We start from the raw sequence: 17,255 nt of genomic DNA on the forward strand, positions 1-17,255 counted from the left end.
TGTACAACCGTGCACTAAAAAAGCAGTCTAAGATACGATTTTTAGTTCTAACACCTTAATCATCCTGATATAAAGTCCAACTTATGGTTGAGGCTCAAGCCTAATTATACATCTTTCAGACTACATAAATGATATTTTATAATCTTTTAATGTACGCTTCATTCTTATAAATAGAATAAAAAAATTGAAAATTTTCTTATATTAAAGAATGTATATCGATCTTTCAACAAATAATAATATGAGGAGAATTTATTCTAGAATATTTGTTTTAATAAACTATTTTGTAATTAAAAGTAATTTTTTTGTCTAATCAACTATGTTTTAATATAACAGCAACAATGAAATTTTATCCCACTAAATTAGATCGATTTTATAGATCAAATTATATGATAGTGTCCTATCCGAACTATGAACTATATTTGAATCTAACTCATTAATCTTTAAATATTTACTAATAGTTTCTCTTTTACTTTTTTTTTTGTCTTCCTCTATCTTTTGTAATATGATTATCCATCATCTAATTTATTCTCCTTATTACATAATATACGGATCTTCTCTCTACATGTTCGAACATCTAAGTTTTTTTTTTCATCATGATCTTTTATATCATAGGTGTTGCCTCGACTCTCTCTAATGTTGTCATTTCTAATCCTATCATTCATAGTCTTACCACATATCAAATGCAACATTCTCATCTCCGCTACACTTATTTTATCCTCGTATTAGTTCTTGACTGTTGAACACTCTGTTTCACACAATATTGTTGGCTTAACAACTATCCAATATAACGTTCCCTTTAACTTGAGTGGTACTCTCGTATCACATAAAACATCTGAGACTCTTTTCCAATTCAACCACTCAGCTTGAGTTCAATGATTTTTGTACAACTTTCTCTATCATAGTCACATTGTGTTATTATTTTCTCTATTTCTTTTTCTCTCTATTGTTTTTGATCAATAACAAGAGAGAACAACAAGGTTGTCCCAAAGGTTGTCATGAAATAGTCGTTCAAATATCATTACTCATTTATCTATTATGATAAATAATTTTTTTTCTAAAATTAATTAATTTATTTAACTATTTAAGCCTAAATCAAAACCTAAAAATTGCTTAATACAATAACCGCTCCCTCCTGTGTACAATTTTTTAGGGATATTTTGAATATTTTTTATTTGGTTAAATACTACAATTCGTACTATTTTCTGAGTAAGTTTTTTTTAAAAAAAACTAGATCATAGTTTTATTTCAATTGTGATGTTTTTTTATTGTCTTTTCATAGTTAAAGTGTGGGTATAAACACTTAGGTGTCTATATGGTATGTAGATGGACAGTTGCCCACAAGAATACAGACATTTTTTACAAATGCAGTATGAAGATGATCACTATAATACCCCATACATAGAGTACCCATTATCATCCTTAAATATATTCTATCGATCTACCATCCTTATGTTAGCAGTGTCCGACAATGTATTTTACTCCCTCCGTCCTAAATTGTACGATGTTTTGAACATTTTACACATATTAAGAAATGTAATTAATATTATGTCGAAAAGAGATATTATGAGTTGTTTTACAAAATTGTCCTCAATAAATGATATGGGAAAGATAAATAAAGAAATTGAAAGAAGAGAGAGTAATAAATAGTTAAGGATATAATAGGAAAAGTAACATTATTTTTTCATTGGTATCGTAAAACGACATATAATTTGGGACAAATATTTTGTCTAAAGTGACATACAATTTGGGATGGAAGGAGTAACAGATTTGAGCGATGTAGAGGAAACTAGTGAGACATTTTAAAATGCTTATTTTCCATCAACATGATCTTCCATTAATTTATCTTTCTTTCCGGATTTAGGATATCTGAAAATCACTCTTGATTCTTCCTATTGAAGTCCAAACTTTGCCAATAACCATGCAGGAGTATTTTCGGTGTTAGTTTGTTATGTTTTTTTTATTTGTCGCTATACACAACTTAGTATTTACTGTTTTCTTGTTATTATCATTTTAAATAGGTACTCCCTCCGTTTCAAAATATAAACAAATTTTACTTTTTACGTTCATTCAATTAATGATGTTAAAACGGAGGGAGTACATCATTAATTGAATGAATCTAAAAAATAAAATTTGCTTATATTTTGAAACGGAGGGAGTATTTTATAAATAGCTTCAAGCCAATTTTCATATTATGGACAAGTTACAACAATATGGCAGGAAGAAAGTTGAAAAGGATTATACTCATCATAAGAACTGAATTGAATGACAATGGAGTTTATATTGCCAAAGAAAATTAATGGGGTTTGCATCAAAGACAAGGAACTATATATAGTACAACAACAGCAAAATTTAACTGGGCAATAAAACGTTCAACAGTTTTCCAGGGAGATGCTGTATACTAAGAACCCCCAAGAATGTTATATCTACACCTGCTGAACCAAAACAATTGCCAGTCATGCCACAACCTAGGTGAACAAAGTCAGTGTCGTTCTGCAGAGAGGAAAAAGAAGCTTGTCAGATCAAAATTTCACAACCCACTACAAACCAACCACAGCTCAGGCCTTTGATCATAGGACTCATTCTATATTCAAAAATAGAGGAAGACAAAATATAAATGTCATAGTCTCAAAACCAGATCCATAGACATAACTTCATAGTTTCGATACTTATGGTATAACTTTGAAGAACAAAATATCACAAAACAAAACAAAAAAAAAAAGAACTTTGAAGAACAAGAAAACTTCGATCATGTGATTTATTTTTTTTCAAAAGATCAAACAGAATCAGTTCAATAAAAATAACAACCTATCTGCTAGTATAAAACGCATGCATTGCAGCAAAAAAAACATTGAGTTGAATATATAATGCTTAGAACAGTCTAAACTCGTATTTAATACAAGCAATAGAGAAAATCCAATTAAAAAACTTCACAACCAAATTTTTTTTTAAGGGAAAACTTACCAACAAAATAGAAGGGTCAATGGAAATCGTTTAGAGTTTAGACTTCAACTTAGCTTTGAGTTTGCTCAACTCCCCACCTTGTCGCTTAAAAATGTTATAACCAAATATCAATATCGCTTAAGATTTAGCAAAACTAATTCAATGTTGCTTAAAATAAAGCAGAAATGAATAATTTCCGACACAATTCAACAATTCAATACCTGATATAATTTTCTCCAAGATTTGTCCGCTCTTTCTTGTAGTAAACACCACTCTACAGCCATATCATATTCAATGTTGTTGGGCTGAGAACAATGTGAAGTAGATATTGCATCTTTCTGTTCAACCAAAATCAGATTCACGAAAAAAAGAAAATGAACCAACTTGTTGCCAAATAATTTCAAAATTAGGATACGAATTCAAACAAGAATTAATCTGACCATACCATCTCACGTTGTGTTTGCAATCGAAGTTGGTCAATAACATGATGACCATAAAATGTCGGCTTCTTCTCCGGAATGCAAGGGAGTCTTCCAAAGCTTCCCACAAGTGGGCTATACCGAACAGTAAAATTAAATATTCCAAGTAAGCAATACATAAGAGCAAACAATATCAAGCAAATTTACAAACATTTAACTTGTTGTACGCTTTAGCGCACTACGATATATGATTACACGGGTTATATTTTCTCAACAAAAAAAGGTAACTAATCTTAGGAAACCAATCCAAGATAAAGGAAACTAATCTTACGAGATAAACCAAGATACTCTAACATAGTATAAAGATATTCTAAGATAATCTTATATTGTAAAAATCTCCAAGCTAATGCTTATTCAACTTTCAGCATGTTACAAATATACCTTATAAATAGAAATTCGTTTTCAGTCTTTTGCATCATTTTATTGTCAATAATATTACATCATTCCTATAAATGCGTTATGTTAGAAAGCACTATTATGTGTATTACACTCTAAAAAAATAAAAAATAAAAAAGGGCAGCCCGGTGCACTAAAGCTCCCACTTACGCAGGGCCCAGGAAGGCGTCCCACCAAATGGTGTATTGTACGCTACCTTACCCTTTTTTATACACAAGAGGCTGTTTCTAGGACTATATATAAATATTGAATTTAATTTATATTAGCATCTAATAAATATAATAAACATACCAATAATAATTTAACTATAATTGATTCAACCGCTTTACCACAGTTGAACCATAAACTGGTGTCTTTACTAATTCAACGACCGGTCTGGTTTCAGAACATTGCTTCAGACATAAGACAATCGTACCTGACTACGCTCTTTAATAGGGTAACTGCATAGTTACTATAGTTAATCGAATAACAGATTCCAAATCTGTTATCTAGCTGTACTAAGTCATTGGTAACTAACTTAAGAGATTCAGTTAAAAGATGTTAGATAGCTGGTGTCCATATAAATACCATTGAAGTATATTACTCATCTTTTGATTAATGAAATCATTCCAGAACTTTCCTTTACTTTCTCTGCACTTTCCTTTTCTTTGACAATGGCTTAGATTCTATTATGGTATCACAGAGCTCATTTTTTATCCAAAACCATGGCTTCCTCTGATGAATCGACGCCAATTATCAAAGATACTGCTCAATACCAGGATTCATGACTGAATCTTACTGCAAATTCCAAAATTCATGTTTTCAAAACATTTCTGTCCCAACCACTTGAGTTACGGTAAGGCAGTAAGACAGAGTTAATGTCATCATGTTTCCCTTTCCTCTCATATAATTGTGTTTTGCATGCCAAAACTAAGCACATGAAACTTGCCATCTTTTTTTCTCCGAGCCTTGTAGTTCAACATATTCCAGCTTTAGACCATGTTGCTGATCTACTCATCAAACCCTTGTCTCCTCTAAAACTTCATACACTCAAAAGACAAGCTCAAAGCTGTTGGCAAAAGCTCTCTAAGTTGCTATCCTGACTTTGAGGGAAAGTAATAGAGCAAATGATCAACTCTGTAGTAACTAGAGGAGATTGCAAATATGTTATCTAGCTGTACTAACTTTCCGAGTATGTTATCTAGCCAAGGCTGAGTTGACTGCAAGCGGAATTGTTTTCTGGACAGACACAGATGCCTCAGGAAAAACTCATGATTCTGTTGCAAGTTCAAAAAAGCTTATGGAAAAAGCCCAAAATGCAGTACTGCTTCAACGTTTCTTGAATTCTAAGGCTCTCAAATCGTCTTCACAGTTCAGGACAAACTACAAACCTAAGTGTTTCTCTTCGATATATAAGATTTGCTTGTATTTCACCGCTCTGCTCTTGTTTTCACGTGTCAGGTTTGGGGTTCCTCTTTGTTTCATTTTGTCTCATTTGCAATGCTTTGTTAAGTCAGTTGTGTTATGCGATGCTCTTGTTTTACTCTTTGATTTTGTGTGCTCTGTTTTCCTCTCTTGTAACCTCTTAACTGTTTTGCTATCTTATAATGTTGCTCTTTGTTTTGCTATCTAGCTTTGTTTTGCTATTTTGCTTTGTTTTGCTATCTATTATCAAGACTAACGAGCAGCTCTGGTTTGTTCTTTTGTTGCTCTGTTTCTTGAAGCAATCTTTATTCCTTTTCTTTTACTATAGCATGTTTTTTGACCTGTTCTGTTTTCTTTTACTAACCCCAATTTGAGGTTGAGGTTGAAATTGAAATGTGGAAATAACTTTTATGTTAGATCAGTGGTTTATTATCTAATATCTACTCCCTCTGGTTACTATAATAAGCAAAAAATCACCTTTTAGATTCACCGAAAAACTAATGTAACTGGTCTAATAATGTAGACCAGATACATTAGTTATTCAATGAACCTATAAAGTGGTTTGTTGCTTATAATAGTGACCGGAGGATATATATGTCATTTATAGGTTTTCTTGAAGTCCATAAACTCTTATGAGTTTGCGAGTCGAGTCTAGGGACCCTGCACGGGATAGACTCAAAACATTGGTCCTAACTAACCTACAGTTAATTGAGTCAGAGTTAACTAATTAGAGTCACTTGTAGCTAACTGAAGAAGATTCAGTTAGGCGTCAAATAGATGGTAACTAACTGAATTCATTCCAGAGCCTCCCTTTACTTTCTCTAAACTTTCCTCTACCTTTACAGTTAGCTTAGTTTCTATTACACTTTGAACTGATTATGGGTTTTCACAAGTCTCGGTCTCTCTTGTTAGCCTGAGTCCCCTCTACCTCTTCTTGTAAATGTTCTCCCACACTTTATGATATCGACTCCCCTCCCCGAATCTAAATAAAACTCTCATGAGGTATAAGAAACAATCGGTACAAAAATATTTAGAGAGTACGCACATCATGCTTCATGAATGTTTGTGCATGATTAATATCATATAGACAGATTTAAGCCATTTGCTAGTGCAGTTATCAAGAATTTACAAAGGAGTACATACCGCCCATTTGACATCAAGAAACACCCCTCCTCCAAATTTCTAATGACAGATTCTGCTGCTTCCTTTCTTTTAAATATAGCAAAAGCTTGACCTGTATCGTAAATAATATTGAAACACAGATGAGAAGAGGAATATGAAAGTGCATGCAATCTCAGCTAGCTTGTAAGAAAAAATGAGCAAAGACTGCAGCTTCTAACCAGAATTAGGACTAGAATATGCGGTCTTCTGGATCAGCTTTGCAGTACATCGTTCTTTAAAGCCATCCAAAATAATATCCTGTGATTTAGAAAAGTATGTCAAAGATATTAGAGATAGGAAGGTTAGTAAGATAACAACAAAGCGGATGAAATTGTCATTAAGGGATAGACTAGTCATTCTACATAAAAGAAATGAATTCATGCAACAGCTAGAATATTGCATCTCTATTACAGATGCTCACAGCCTTAAAAGTGAATCACCCCAAAAATAAATGGTACAAATGCAAATAAAGCCTCTTCTATTCCAAATAAAACACAACTACAAAGAAAACCAAGGAGTACTGATAAACGAGGCTATTTACCCCACAAATTAACCACGTCTAGAGTCTACATAGGATTCAACACGCTGGTAATGCAGTAGTTATAGAATGTTAGTTTTGTATTTATAATAATTTTCCCCATAACCTACAAAAATATGAAAATGCCGGTTTTGGAATGATTATTACCTGCACTTCTGATGAAGTTAAAGAAGGATCCAAATTTTCAAGCAGCACAAGTCTCCCTTGCTCATAAGCATCTTTCATTCTTTCCTCCCAAGGCTGAAAACGTAAAGAAAGATCAATCATACATAAGTCAGCTATGTTTCACTTACTCTCATGCAACTGCATTGTCCGATTTCCGGAAAGATAAAAAAGAGAAACTTCAAGTTTACATCCTACAAGAGTCAATCAAATAAAGATGTTGAAAGAGAATAGAATTAAAAAGAAAACTTACCATTGGCTTAAACCATTTGCTTCTATCCTGTCATCAAGTGAAAGAAAAGAAGAAGAAAAACATGCATAAGAAAACTAAAAATTGATGTATAAAAGCATCATGCATCAAAACAACTGAACAATTGAAACTTGACAAAAGTACATCGATTTACTAAATACAATATGTAAAGTCAAAATTTATTAGATCTTTGTTTCTCTGGAAAATGTATAAGAATGTATAGTGGTTGTTAGTTGTGCTTGTTGTTGCTAGTTAGAATAGTCTAGGTATAGACAGTAGACTTTCTGGTATTTTAGTTTGTTTTATAAATAGGACTAATCATACATTTAGTATAGTTAGGAAATTAATTTGTGAAAGTTGTGAGCTAGAGAATGCACTAGTTGAGGGGAGAATCACTTTTGTATCCCGAATTTCTTTCGAATCAACAAATTCATGTGCGAATAATCTATTTCCCTAATATTTGAAGGTTAGAATTTGTAGGATCCTAACAGAGTTCTTGTTAATATATGCCATAATCAGAAGCAATATGAAGCAATAAAATTCTTCAATTACTTCCAATCTATAGACACCAAATGTCATGAAATCTATCCTCTTGATAAGCTGGACCAATTGGAGCAATATGAAGGAAAAATAAATATTCATATGGAGATGACGTTCCCGACACAACACAGGTGCCAACTGTTCCGGTGCACAAATAAGGACCAACTTTAGCATGCCAAAAGCCCACGAGGAAAATCAATAGTGCTAATTCTTATGTTGAAAAACAATACAAAATGGAGGTTTAAACCAATGTTGTCATAAGTGGGGCGAAATTAGACAGATGGTTTTATTGCAAAATTGTGAAATCCCTATACTTAAATGAGAAACTCTAGTATAACAATGCCACTATCTATACGATTCTCTTCTCTTCGGCCTTCCAACCATCACCATTTTCTCCTTTATATTCTATCTATTTTTGGGGATCTTTGTATGTCACTTCTGCACCGTGTCTCAATTAGTAACAAAAGCAATATAGATTAGTTTATCGTACTCACATGCTCTGTTATGCAGACATTTTATTGACAAATAAATTGATTGAATGGATGCAAAAGAAGATCCTAATAGACTTGGTATCAAGAGCTAGATAATGAGAGCAAGTATGAAGAAGAGACGTATAGGAGGTGTTGTATGAGTTGAAAGCATAGGAGGAATCTGATAGGTAATCTCGTAGGATCCATTGAATTGCAAAAACTTAAAGAACAGGATAACATAAAAATTATTGTTTCAATTTGAAAGTGGTGAGAGGACATAACAGAAAAAGGATAAAAGACAGCACAAAAACTCAATTTTGTTCCCCAACAAACATAGGACATCTCTCTATATAATGTTTTACATTATCTTGATAATATCGTTGGTCCATCAATGTCATAAAGATTCGAATTTGTTTTAGGTTGGTTGTTGAGGCCTAACAAAACCCTTTCCTTTTATTAGGGCTTGAGACTGGCTATGAATAGCACGCATCGACAGGATTCCACAACATAAACAATTTCACCAGGATTTAACATCAAGTTCCAATGAGGTACTTCTTGGAGAGATAAGATAATAAATAAATGAGATAAGAGACAAGTTTTAAAGCATATGTCTTTTTTTTTAGGAAAAGTAAGACACGTTCAATATACTTTGTTTTGCTTTCTACTCAGGCGGAGGCCATACGTTTCTAAGGCTCATCTCCAACCTCCTATTTAATTCCTCCTTCAACTCTCCAAGTAGAACTATATCGTTTGCAAAAATCATGCACCTTGGTGCTAGCACTTGGATGTGTTCCGTAAGTAAATCCAAAACTAAAGTAAAAAGATAAGGGCTTAGGGTTGAACCTTGGGGTAATCCTATTATTGTGGGAAAATTATTGGTTTCACCATCATGTGTCCTCACACAAGTTGAGACCCCCTAATTTATATTCCTGATAGCTTAAATATAGGCAATCGTAACACTTTTCTTCTCTAGGGCTTTCCACAAAATATCTCGAGGCACTCTCATATGCCTTCTCCAAATCAATGAAAACTAAGTGCAAGTCTTTTTTATCCATCTTATACTGCTCCATCACATGTTGTGGTAAGTAGATTGCTTCCATGGTCGACCTCGCAAGCATAAAATCAAATTGGTTATCAGCAACTTGCATCTCTTTTTTTGGTCTCAGTTCAATCACTCTTTCCAATAACTTCATGATATGAGTTACAGATTGGAATTAAAGTGTTCCTTCTCTACACATCCCGTGTTTGCTTTGATCTCATAATTTTGTTGAAAAGTTTGGTACGCTTTGCAATGCCTCTATCTCCAAGGTTTTTCCACACTTCAATAGGTATGTTGTCTAGCCCAACATGTGACTTATCTTTTTCAATGTTTCCTTTACCTCTGCCCAACATGTCTTAAAATAGTACAAACTATTCCTTTGAGCTCGAATGATATTTTTCTTTTACAAATTAAAACTCGAAACATTCTTTCATTTTTCATCAAAGCCTACTTGAATACAATGATTGTCATTCCCCTCTATTTCCACATTTTTGCATATTATAAACCCAAGATACATAAAACTGAGATTTAACTTAGAATAAGTTCTCCAAATTTCACCTCAATTCAAATTTATGTACATCATTGAAATCAAATTTGCATGCCATATACTTTCTTCTCTTTTGAGGAATAAGAAGTTGTTTGGCGAGTTGGGGAGCACTTGTTTCATGGTTGTCACTGCTTGTGAACTTATTTGGTTGAAACAAGTGCTTGATGAGTCTCATTTGTGATAACCAAGCAGCTTTACATATCGCGTCTAATCATATCTTCTATCAGCGGACTAAGCACATAAAGATGGTTTTTGGGTTCAACTACCCCACAAACATTTCACATAACTAATTCATGGTTGTCACTGCTTGTGAACTTATTTGGTTGAAACAAGTGCTTGATGAGTCTCATTTGTGATAACCAAGCAGCTTTACATATCGCGTCTAATCATATCTTCTATCAGCGGACTAAGCACATAAAGATGGATTGTCGCTTCGTTCGAAAAAATTCTTTCCAAGCAAATAGTTACATCCTTGGTGATCTCTAATGATCAGTTGGTTGATATCTATATCAAATTGCTAGAGGCCTGAGGATATCTTATATATGTGAGAAGCTTAATACGCACACTCGCACGCGCACGCGCACGCGCACACACACATATGCACCAACATGACGGGGAGTGTTAAGATATGTATAGGATTTTAATTATATTGAGTAAATCTCTATATGAGTAGGTTTATTAGTTCTTATCCCTATAATCAAGGGGTTTGACTGTAATCCCTTGGTTATAAACAACAAGGATAAGTGTAATTTCTCTCGAGCAATTCTTTTCCATTTTCAAGTGACTCAACACCTTACCCATTAACACAACAAAATTCATTTTGAAAAAGTTATAGATTATGTTTGTTTGATACAACCAAGTTCAAACATAAAACTGCATTTTTGTTTCACCTTTACATTTAGAAGATAGTAAAATATGACACCAATCAACCAACAACAACAACCAATCTTTATCCCACTAAGTGGGGTTGGCTGCATGAATCAAACAATGGCATAATGTTCTATCAAAAGCTATGTCTTTGTCATACTGATTGATCTCTAGATCCTTCTTGATAGTTACTTTCATAGTTTTATTAGGTTTTCCTCTACCTCTACCTCTGGTAATTTCTCTACATGTCCAAACCACTTAAGTTTAGTTTCTACATTCTTTTCTACTATATGTGCAACCCCAACTCTCTAATGTAGTCATTTCTAATTTTATTTTAACTAGTTTCACCACGCATCCAACACAAAATTCTCATCTCTACTACGCTTAATTTATTTTCATGTTGGTTCTTTACCCCCAACACTTTGTCTCGTAGATCATGTTGAATTCTATGGTTTACATAAAAAATATCCTTCAACTTGAGTGGTACTTTCTCATCACATAAAACATTTAAGGCACTCCTCCATTTCAACCACCCAGGTTGAATTCTATGGTTTACACCACCCAACACTTTGTCACGTTGAACATCGTCAGTTGAATTCTATGGTTTACATAAAAAAAAATCCTTAAACTTGAGTGGTACTTTCTCATCACATAAAACACTTAAGGCACTCCTCCATCTCAACCACCCAGGTTGAATTCTATGGTTTCCATCTACTTCTATTGCTCCCTAGTTTCAACCACTCAATCAAAAATAATAAGGGATATAATGTTTAACACTATGAAAAATCTAATGGCAATGACTAGTTCATCAATAGTGTATAGGCTTAGAATGTTTAACACTACGAATGAATATCTTTTAAAAGGAAACCTCTATTGAGACCTAAAATGGTAAAAGTATAAGGTATCTTTGATTTGAGTTGTTTTTAGTATTGCCTATACGAATCTTAGAAAACATAAAATGAGACAAGTTTGGACCCAAAATTATCACATGAAGAAAAAAAATTAAGGTTCAAGTGTATTTTGGCCCTTAAACAATTCAAAAGTTGCAATTTCGACCACCTAATAAAAAAACATAGCAATTTAACCCCCTAACTTTACAAATTGTTGCAAAACACTAAACACAATAGCGTATAGAGGAACAATAATGATTTGTTTAAATTCCATTACACTATAACCGCTATCTGACAACACTGCGCAATCCTATGATAAAGCACAAATGACGTGAAATACTAGCATGACAATATCATTTTTCTAGACAAGCTTTAAAGACACAATTGGGATGAAGGCTAAGATTATATGTTGACCCTATTTTGACAACGTCCTTCATTGGGATAATGTTAAACTAGTAAGGTATAAGGTGTAAAGAGATGAATAATTAGCATGACAAAATGAGAGTGCTTGTTTTGCAACTTACAACGTCAGGTCTTTGAGTAACATCCGTTACACTGTAATCTTGCTTGTGCTCCAAGTTTGGAGAGGTTGTAGACGATTCTTTACGCAACTTGCCACTAGAGAGTTTAGTATGCATTGTGTCAATCTTTAGCTTTTTCGAAGGGGCTTCCTTCACATCATCATCATGGTTCCTTTGATTTTGCACATGATTTGTCCTACTAGAAACGCCATATTTTTCTTTAAAAGAAGCCTTTCTCTCCTCCAATCGCTTGTTAATTTGCATGTCGGCCAACTTGTCACTAGAGAGTTTAACTGACGTTGTGTCAATCTTTAGCTTTTTTGAAGGGACTTCCTTCACATCGACATCCCTTCGATTTTTAACATTATTTGTCGTCTTTGCACTAGAAAAATTGTACTTATCCTTCTCAGAGGTGTTGCCCTCCCCCAATCGCTTGTTGATGTGTCGATCGGAGACCCCAACAACATTACGTCCGCCCATTTCTGAATCAAACTTGGACTTCAAAACGGTCTTATCAATGGAGACATTTCCTCCAATTTTAGACATTCCTACGATTTCCAAACCATCGCTAGAGCAATGTGATAGTTTGGAAGATGATTTTTGTTTAACCAAAGAAGCCTTGTTAACCCCATTCTCTTTCTCTTTGGCTTGAGGCAAGGTCTTGTCACGGGAAATAGAGTGCAAACCACCATTCGATTTACTAGTGTCCTTTAAACCAAGGCTAGAGGTACGTTTTTCTCCCAATGATGGCTTAAAATCAACATTATCAAAACACTTGCCATCTAGTTTTTCAATCAAATGCTTATTGTTTTTTTTACTTGAAAGAGCCACCGCTTCATTACTTTCCGTGACTTTCACGCCAACTTGTTTCTCATCTAAACCAAGTTTCGAAAAACCGCCAAGCTTTTGACTATATAAATTGTTAAAAATATTTTTAACTGCAACAATTAAATAAACAACTTCAAAATATATTCGATCATGAAAAATTACACTCATTCCATATTATTTAGGGTTATAACATTAAAAATAAAAATTTTCCCAATGTGAACATTAATATTAACAACAAATTTGAAATAGTTTGAAGATTCAATTATAAAACAGTATGCACATGTAACAAAAAAATTCCCATTAGGCAAGAAAAAATCATTCGACAAGACTTGGAACGAATTTCGCTCTACAGGTTTCTCAAAATCTGAAGATTTCTCGTTAATTGTATGTTTAATTACAATCAGTAATTATGTAAAATAACTTCAATTTCCATAATAGAAAAGGCAACGCCTGGAATGTCAGTTTCATTTCTTAAAAAATATGACTCAGCTGATTTCTCAAGAATGAGATAAGTGAAGCAAGACACAATTTCATATGGATGTCAATGAAACAGCCCTAAACAACGCAGGTGTGATTGTATTTCCGTCTTAAGTTTTACAGGAATTTCCGATAATATTTTTTAAATAAATATAATTGCGTACCTTCAATTCCAGCAATCTTATCATCTACCTTGTCCAATATTTTATGCTGCCCAACATCAAAGAAACGATAGCATACAAAATCGGCATTTTGAAGATCTTTGTCTGGTGGAGGTGGATTTCTGTTGTCCTTTGAAATGCAAACAACATTGCATTTTCCAGCAATAGCTTCCTGATGTGGTATACAATACGAATAAAAACATAGCACAGTCATGCTGTTAACCATTAAAGAGGAATACTACAATAGTAACAACAACAATTCATCATACAAGTATGGCAAATAAAATTGTGATCCAATAAAGAAGCTTGCTGACAAAATCTCTCTTTTTTGTTCTGTTTTATTTGCCTTCACTTTTCTTACTGTTTTCTCTTTGCTTTCATTATGATTTCTCTGTTTACTAGTGTAATGCTCTGTATTCTTTTCCTTTTCTCAGGGAGATACAAAATATAAGCAGGATGGAGAAATCTGTTGATCAACTGGGGGAGATACAAGAAATAAGCAGGATGGAGAAAATAGCATCGTATAAAAGGAAAAAGAAAGGAAAAAAAAATTAAGGACGAGACAGAAAAAAAAGGACATAAAAGATGGAGTTAAGAAAACAGAAAAAGGTATATGGTTTGCAAGAGGAAGGTTGCAGGGGTGAATGGATGGACCGAAAGATGGAGAGAGCAGCTTGTGTTGAAACAGAACTGTGATAGCAGGATTAAGTGGTTGGGTCATGCTACCTGACCCCCTTTTCATGCTTTTTCGACTTTTTCCAACATGTATGCAGCAGGTACCATGGCCAGCCACAAGGAAGTCACCACACCATAGCCTTTGTATGGTGTCTTGTTAAAATTCAGCCACACCATTTCATCATGGTGCGATCATGTGTCATGGACAAAACCATTCAGCAACACCAGACAGTCCATTAAACTCCAAGTCTTTCTTTATGTTTTGACTTTTAGTAGGTATCTTTCTGTCTAATGAACTATCTTCTGTCATATCTATCCTCCTTGGCAATGTTTCTATCGGTCTTCTTCTCTACACTTTGCCCAAACAACCTACTGTTTTTCTCTTGACAATATTATTGCTTACCCTATCTTGTCTTGTGTAGCTACTCATCTAACAGTAGCACCACTAAAATAAAACAACAAAGGTTTCTGTAACACATAAATTGTTCCACAGAAAACAAACAACCATGCACATGATAAACTTATAGCAAAGATTTAGGTTTGGCAGTTTGACTCAGCCAAAAAAATCCAATTCCTCTTATAAAATCCAATTCTGACAGCAATTTTAATTTTAAATACTTGACACTTGCATGATGTAAGTTCAAACTAGAATTTCAAACTGACACAACCACAGTATTAGCACAAATCAAGGTTTCAAATAAAGGTCCACATCAGAGCCATGATTGCAGCCGCAGGCACTCGATATCATGGTTTTTGCAACTTTGGCAACTGCATTGCCGCACAATAGCAATCAATTTTCTGCATTGTCGAGAATCACAACGCGACCACAATTTATAACCAAAACAATGGTAACTAGTGTCCATTGTTTGTTATCATGTCATGTCACCCCCTAAACTCTAACCAAACAATAGTGGTAAAGATTCTAACAGAACCGGGATTCTTCATTCCGGTACTTCACAGAACAATTATCCAATCATCCAGTGTCATAATAATATGATTTGCAACAGTATAACCCTGATTTCAATAAAACATTTTCAACACTACAACCCTAATTTCCATAAAATTATACAAGATATATTTGATTATAAATGCAAATGAAATAAACAAACAGTTAAATTTCAAATACAAAAAATCAAAATCAAATTACCAGAGGATTGATATTTGTAAGCCCTAATCCTTCACCAGAAGCCAAAAACAACTCATTTTCAACAGGCTCGTACCCTTGCAAGAAATTAAAAATCTCACATGGACGAAAAAACCATAGAATCTTAACTTTCTTACTCTTATTAGCATTTTCCCAAATTTTGATTACTTTGCCAATAAACGGTTCACGTTCACCTTCTTTGTAAAGATAAACAGAATCGTAAAGAGTGTAATGAACACCATCGTAAGTAAACGATTCGTAGAAATTAACTTCCCTTTTTTTGCCACCGAAGCATTTATGTTTTCCCCATTTGAATTCAGGATCCTTGTCATTTGCATCTTCTACCATAGTTGGATGGTTCGACAGATTCTTCGTCTGAAAATGAAATTCAGAAAGCGAAACGGTTACGAAAGTGAGAATTGATGGAATGAGAGTTGGGAAGTTTGTGGAAGATTGTTAGGTTTTCTGATATGGCATTGGTTATTGTGAGCGAGCGGGAAGAAATGGAACCGTCTGGCAACAAGCGTAAAACCCTAACAAGAACTGGAGAGACGCACGTTACAACTATCTTGTGTGCACTTATAACGAAGAGTGATGGGACGGGAAGTGAATCGATCGGTTAAGGGAAACAAAAATATCAAAACTTTTATATTAAAACTTTTTTTATTTTCATTTATAAAACTAAGTGTTCATTTTAACTTGTCCAAAAAAAAAATTAAAAAAAATAAATGATATGTATTCAAATTGATATAGTATATTGATACACTACAAATTTAAACTAGGGATGGTAATATGTCAAGTCGTCCTATAGAAACCGTACGATTTGGACTACTAGAGACTAAACTGTGTTAGACTTTTTTTTTAAATAGAGAAGACCTAAGTTTTTTATTAAGTTTATTTAGCTTAAATTGTCAAGTCATGGACTATTAAAAAAGTCTCTTAGGCCTATTAGGCCGGTCTACTTAGGTCAGTATGAATAATATTATTTATTATTATAATATATATTTAAAGATGTTCATATAAAATATGTTTTTAAACAGACAAACATGCCTAATCAAGCTTTCAAAAGGCTAAACTCAAACCTAAAAAGTAAGTTTATAAAAGGCCACATGCCAGACATAAGCCTTAAAAATTTTGACAGGCCACGCTTGCAAAGTCTAGCTCGACCTAACATATTTCCACCCTAATCCAAAGTCGGTAAAAACAAAAGGAAAAATTTACGAATAAATTCTCAGCATCCAGATTAATGGCATAAAACGGCAAAAATCATATGTTTACAAATACAACTATATTAAAGTCTTCGGAATACTCATGTCTCGATATTTGCAACGTTGACGTCGCAAAACTCATTTATTATATCTGCACTTGCTCGGAGCTAATCTTTCAACCTAAAATAAATAAAAAGCGCACTAAGACGGAAAATCAAAACAAAATAAGAGTCGTGCAAAGACGACGAAATTACAAAAACAAATGAAATAAGACTAAAATTATGTGGAAATAACTTATTCATTTTATGTCAAAATTAACTCTAAATCACTCATCTTCGGTAGACAAGAAGATGGAATGGGCGACGACTAAGGTTTGAGAAGGAGGGAGAGGGAAAAATATATATTTCAATGTATTATCCACTTGATTATGGAGTGAGATTAAAAAAAAGATTGTTTGAAAAGTGATTATTTTGTTTTGAAGCTTTAAAATTCAAATGTAAATTGATGAAAAAGGCAAAGATATGGTAAAATGAATAATTAATTTGGTTGACAACTTGT

General features: G+C 33.5%; 1 protein-coding gene across 1 annotated transcript; it reads right to left on the reverse strand.

Moving 5' to 3' along the window:
• Positions 1–2,225: 2,225 nt before the first annotated feature.
• LOC11436097 (protein ANTI-SILENCING 1) lies at positions 2,226–16,117 on the reverse strand. The gene is made up of 11 exons (XM_003603549.4): positions 15,493–16,117; positions 13,674–13,842; positions 12,208–13,142; positions 7,334–7,360; positions 7,066–7,158; positions 6,560–6,638; positions 6,363–6,453; positions 3,386–3,494; positions 3,162–3,278; positions 2,962–3,045; positions 2,226–2,490 (listed from the first exon to the last, which is right to left on the reverse strand). Exons 1-10 carry the CDS (start codon positions 15,835–15,837, stop codon positions 2,992–2,994), a joined length of 2,019 nt encoding a protein of 672 aa, XP_003603597.1. The 5' UTR covers positions 15,838–16,117; the 3' UTR covers positions 2,226–2,490; positions 2,962–2,991.
• Between the last annotated feature and the right edge of the window lie 1,138 nt (positions 16,118–17,255).

The sequence above is a fragment of the Medicago truncatula genome, chromosome 3, assembly GCF_003473485.1.
Source record: "Medicago truncatula cultivar Jemalong A17 chromosome 3, MtrunA17r5.0-ANR, whole genome shotgun sequence".
In the NCBI taxonomy this organism is placed as follows: Eukaryota; Viridiplantae; Streptophyta; class Magnoliopsida; order Fabales; family Fabaceae; genus Medicago; species Medicago truncatula.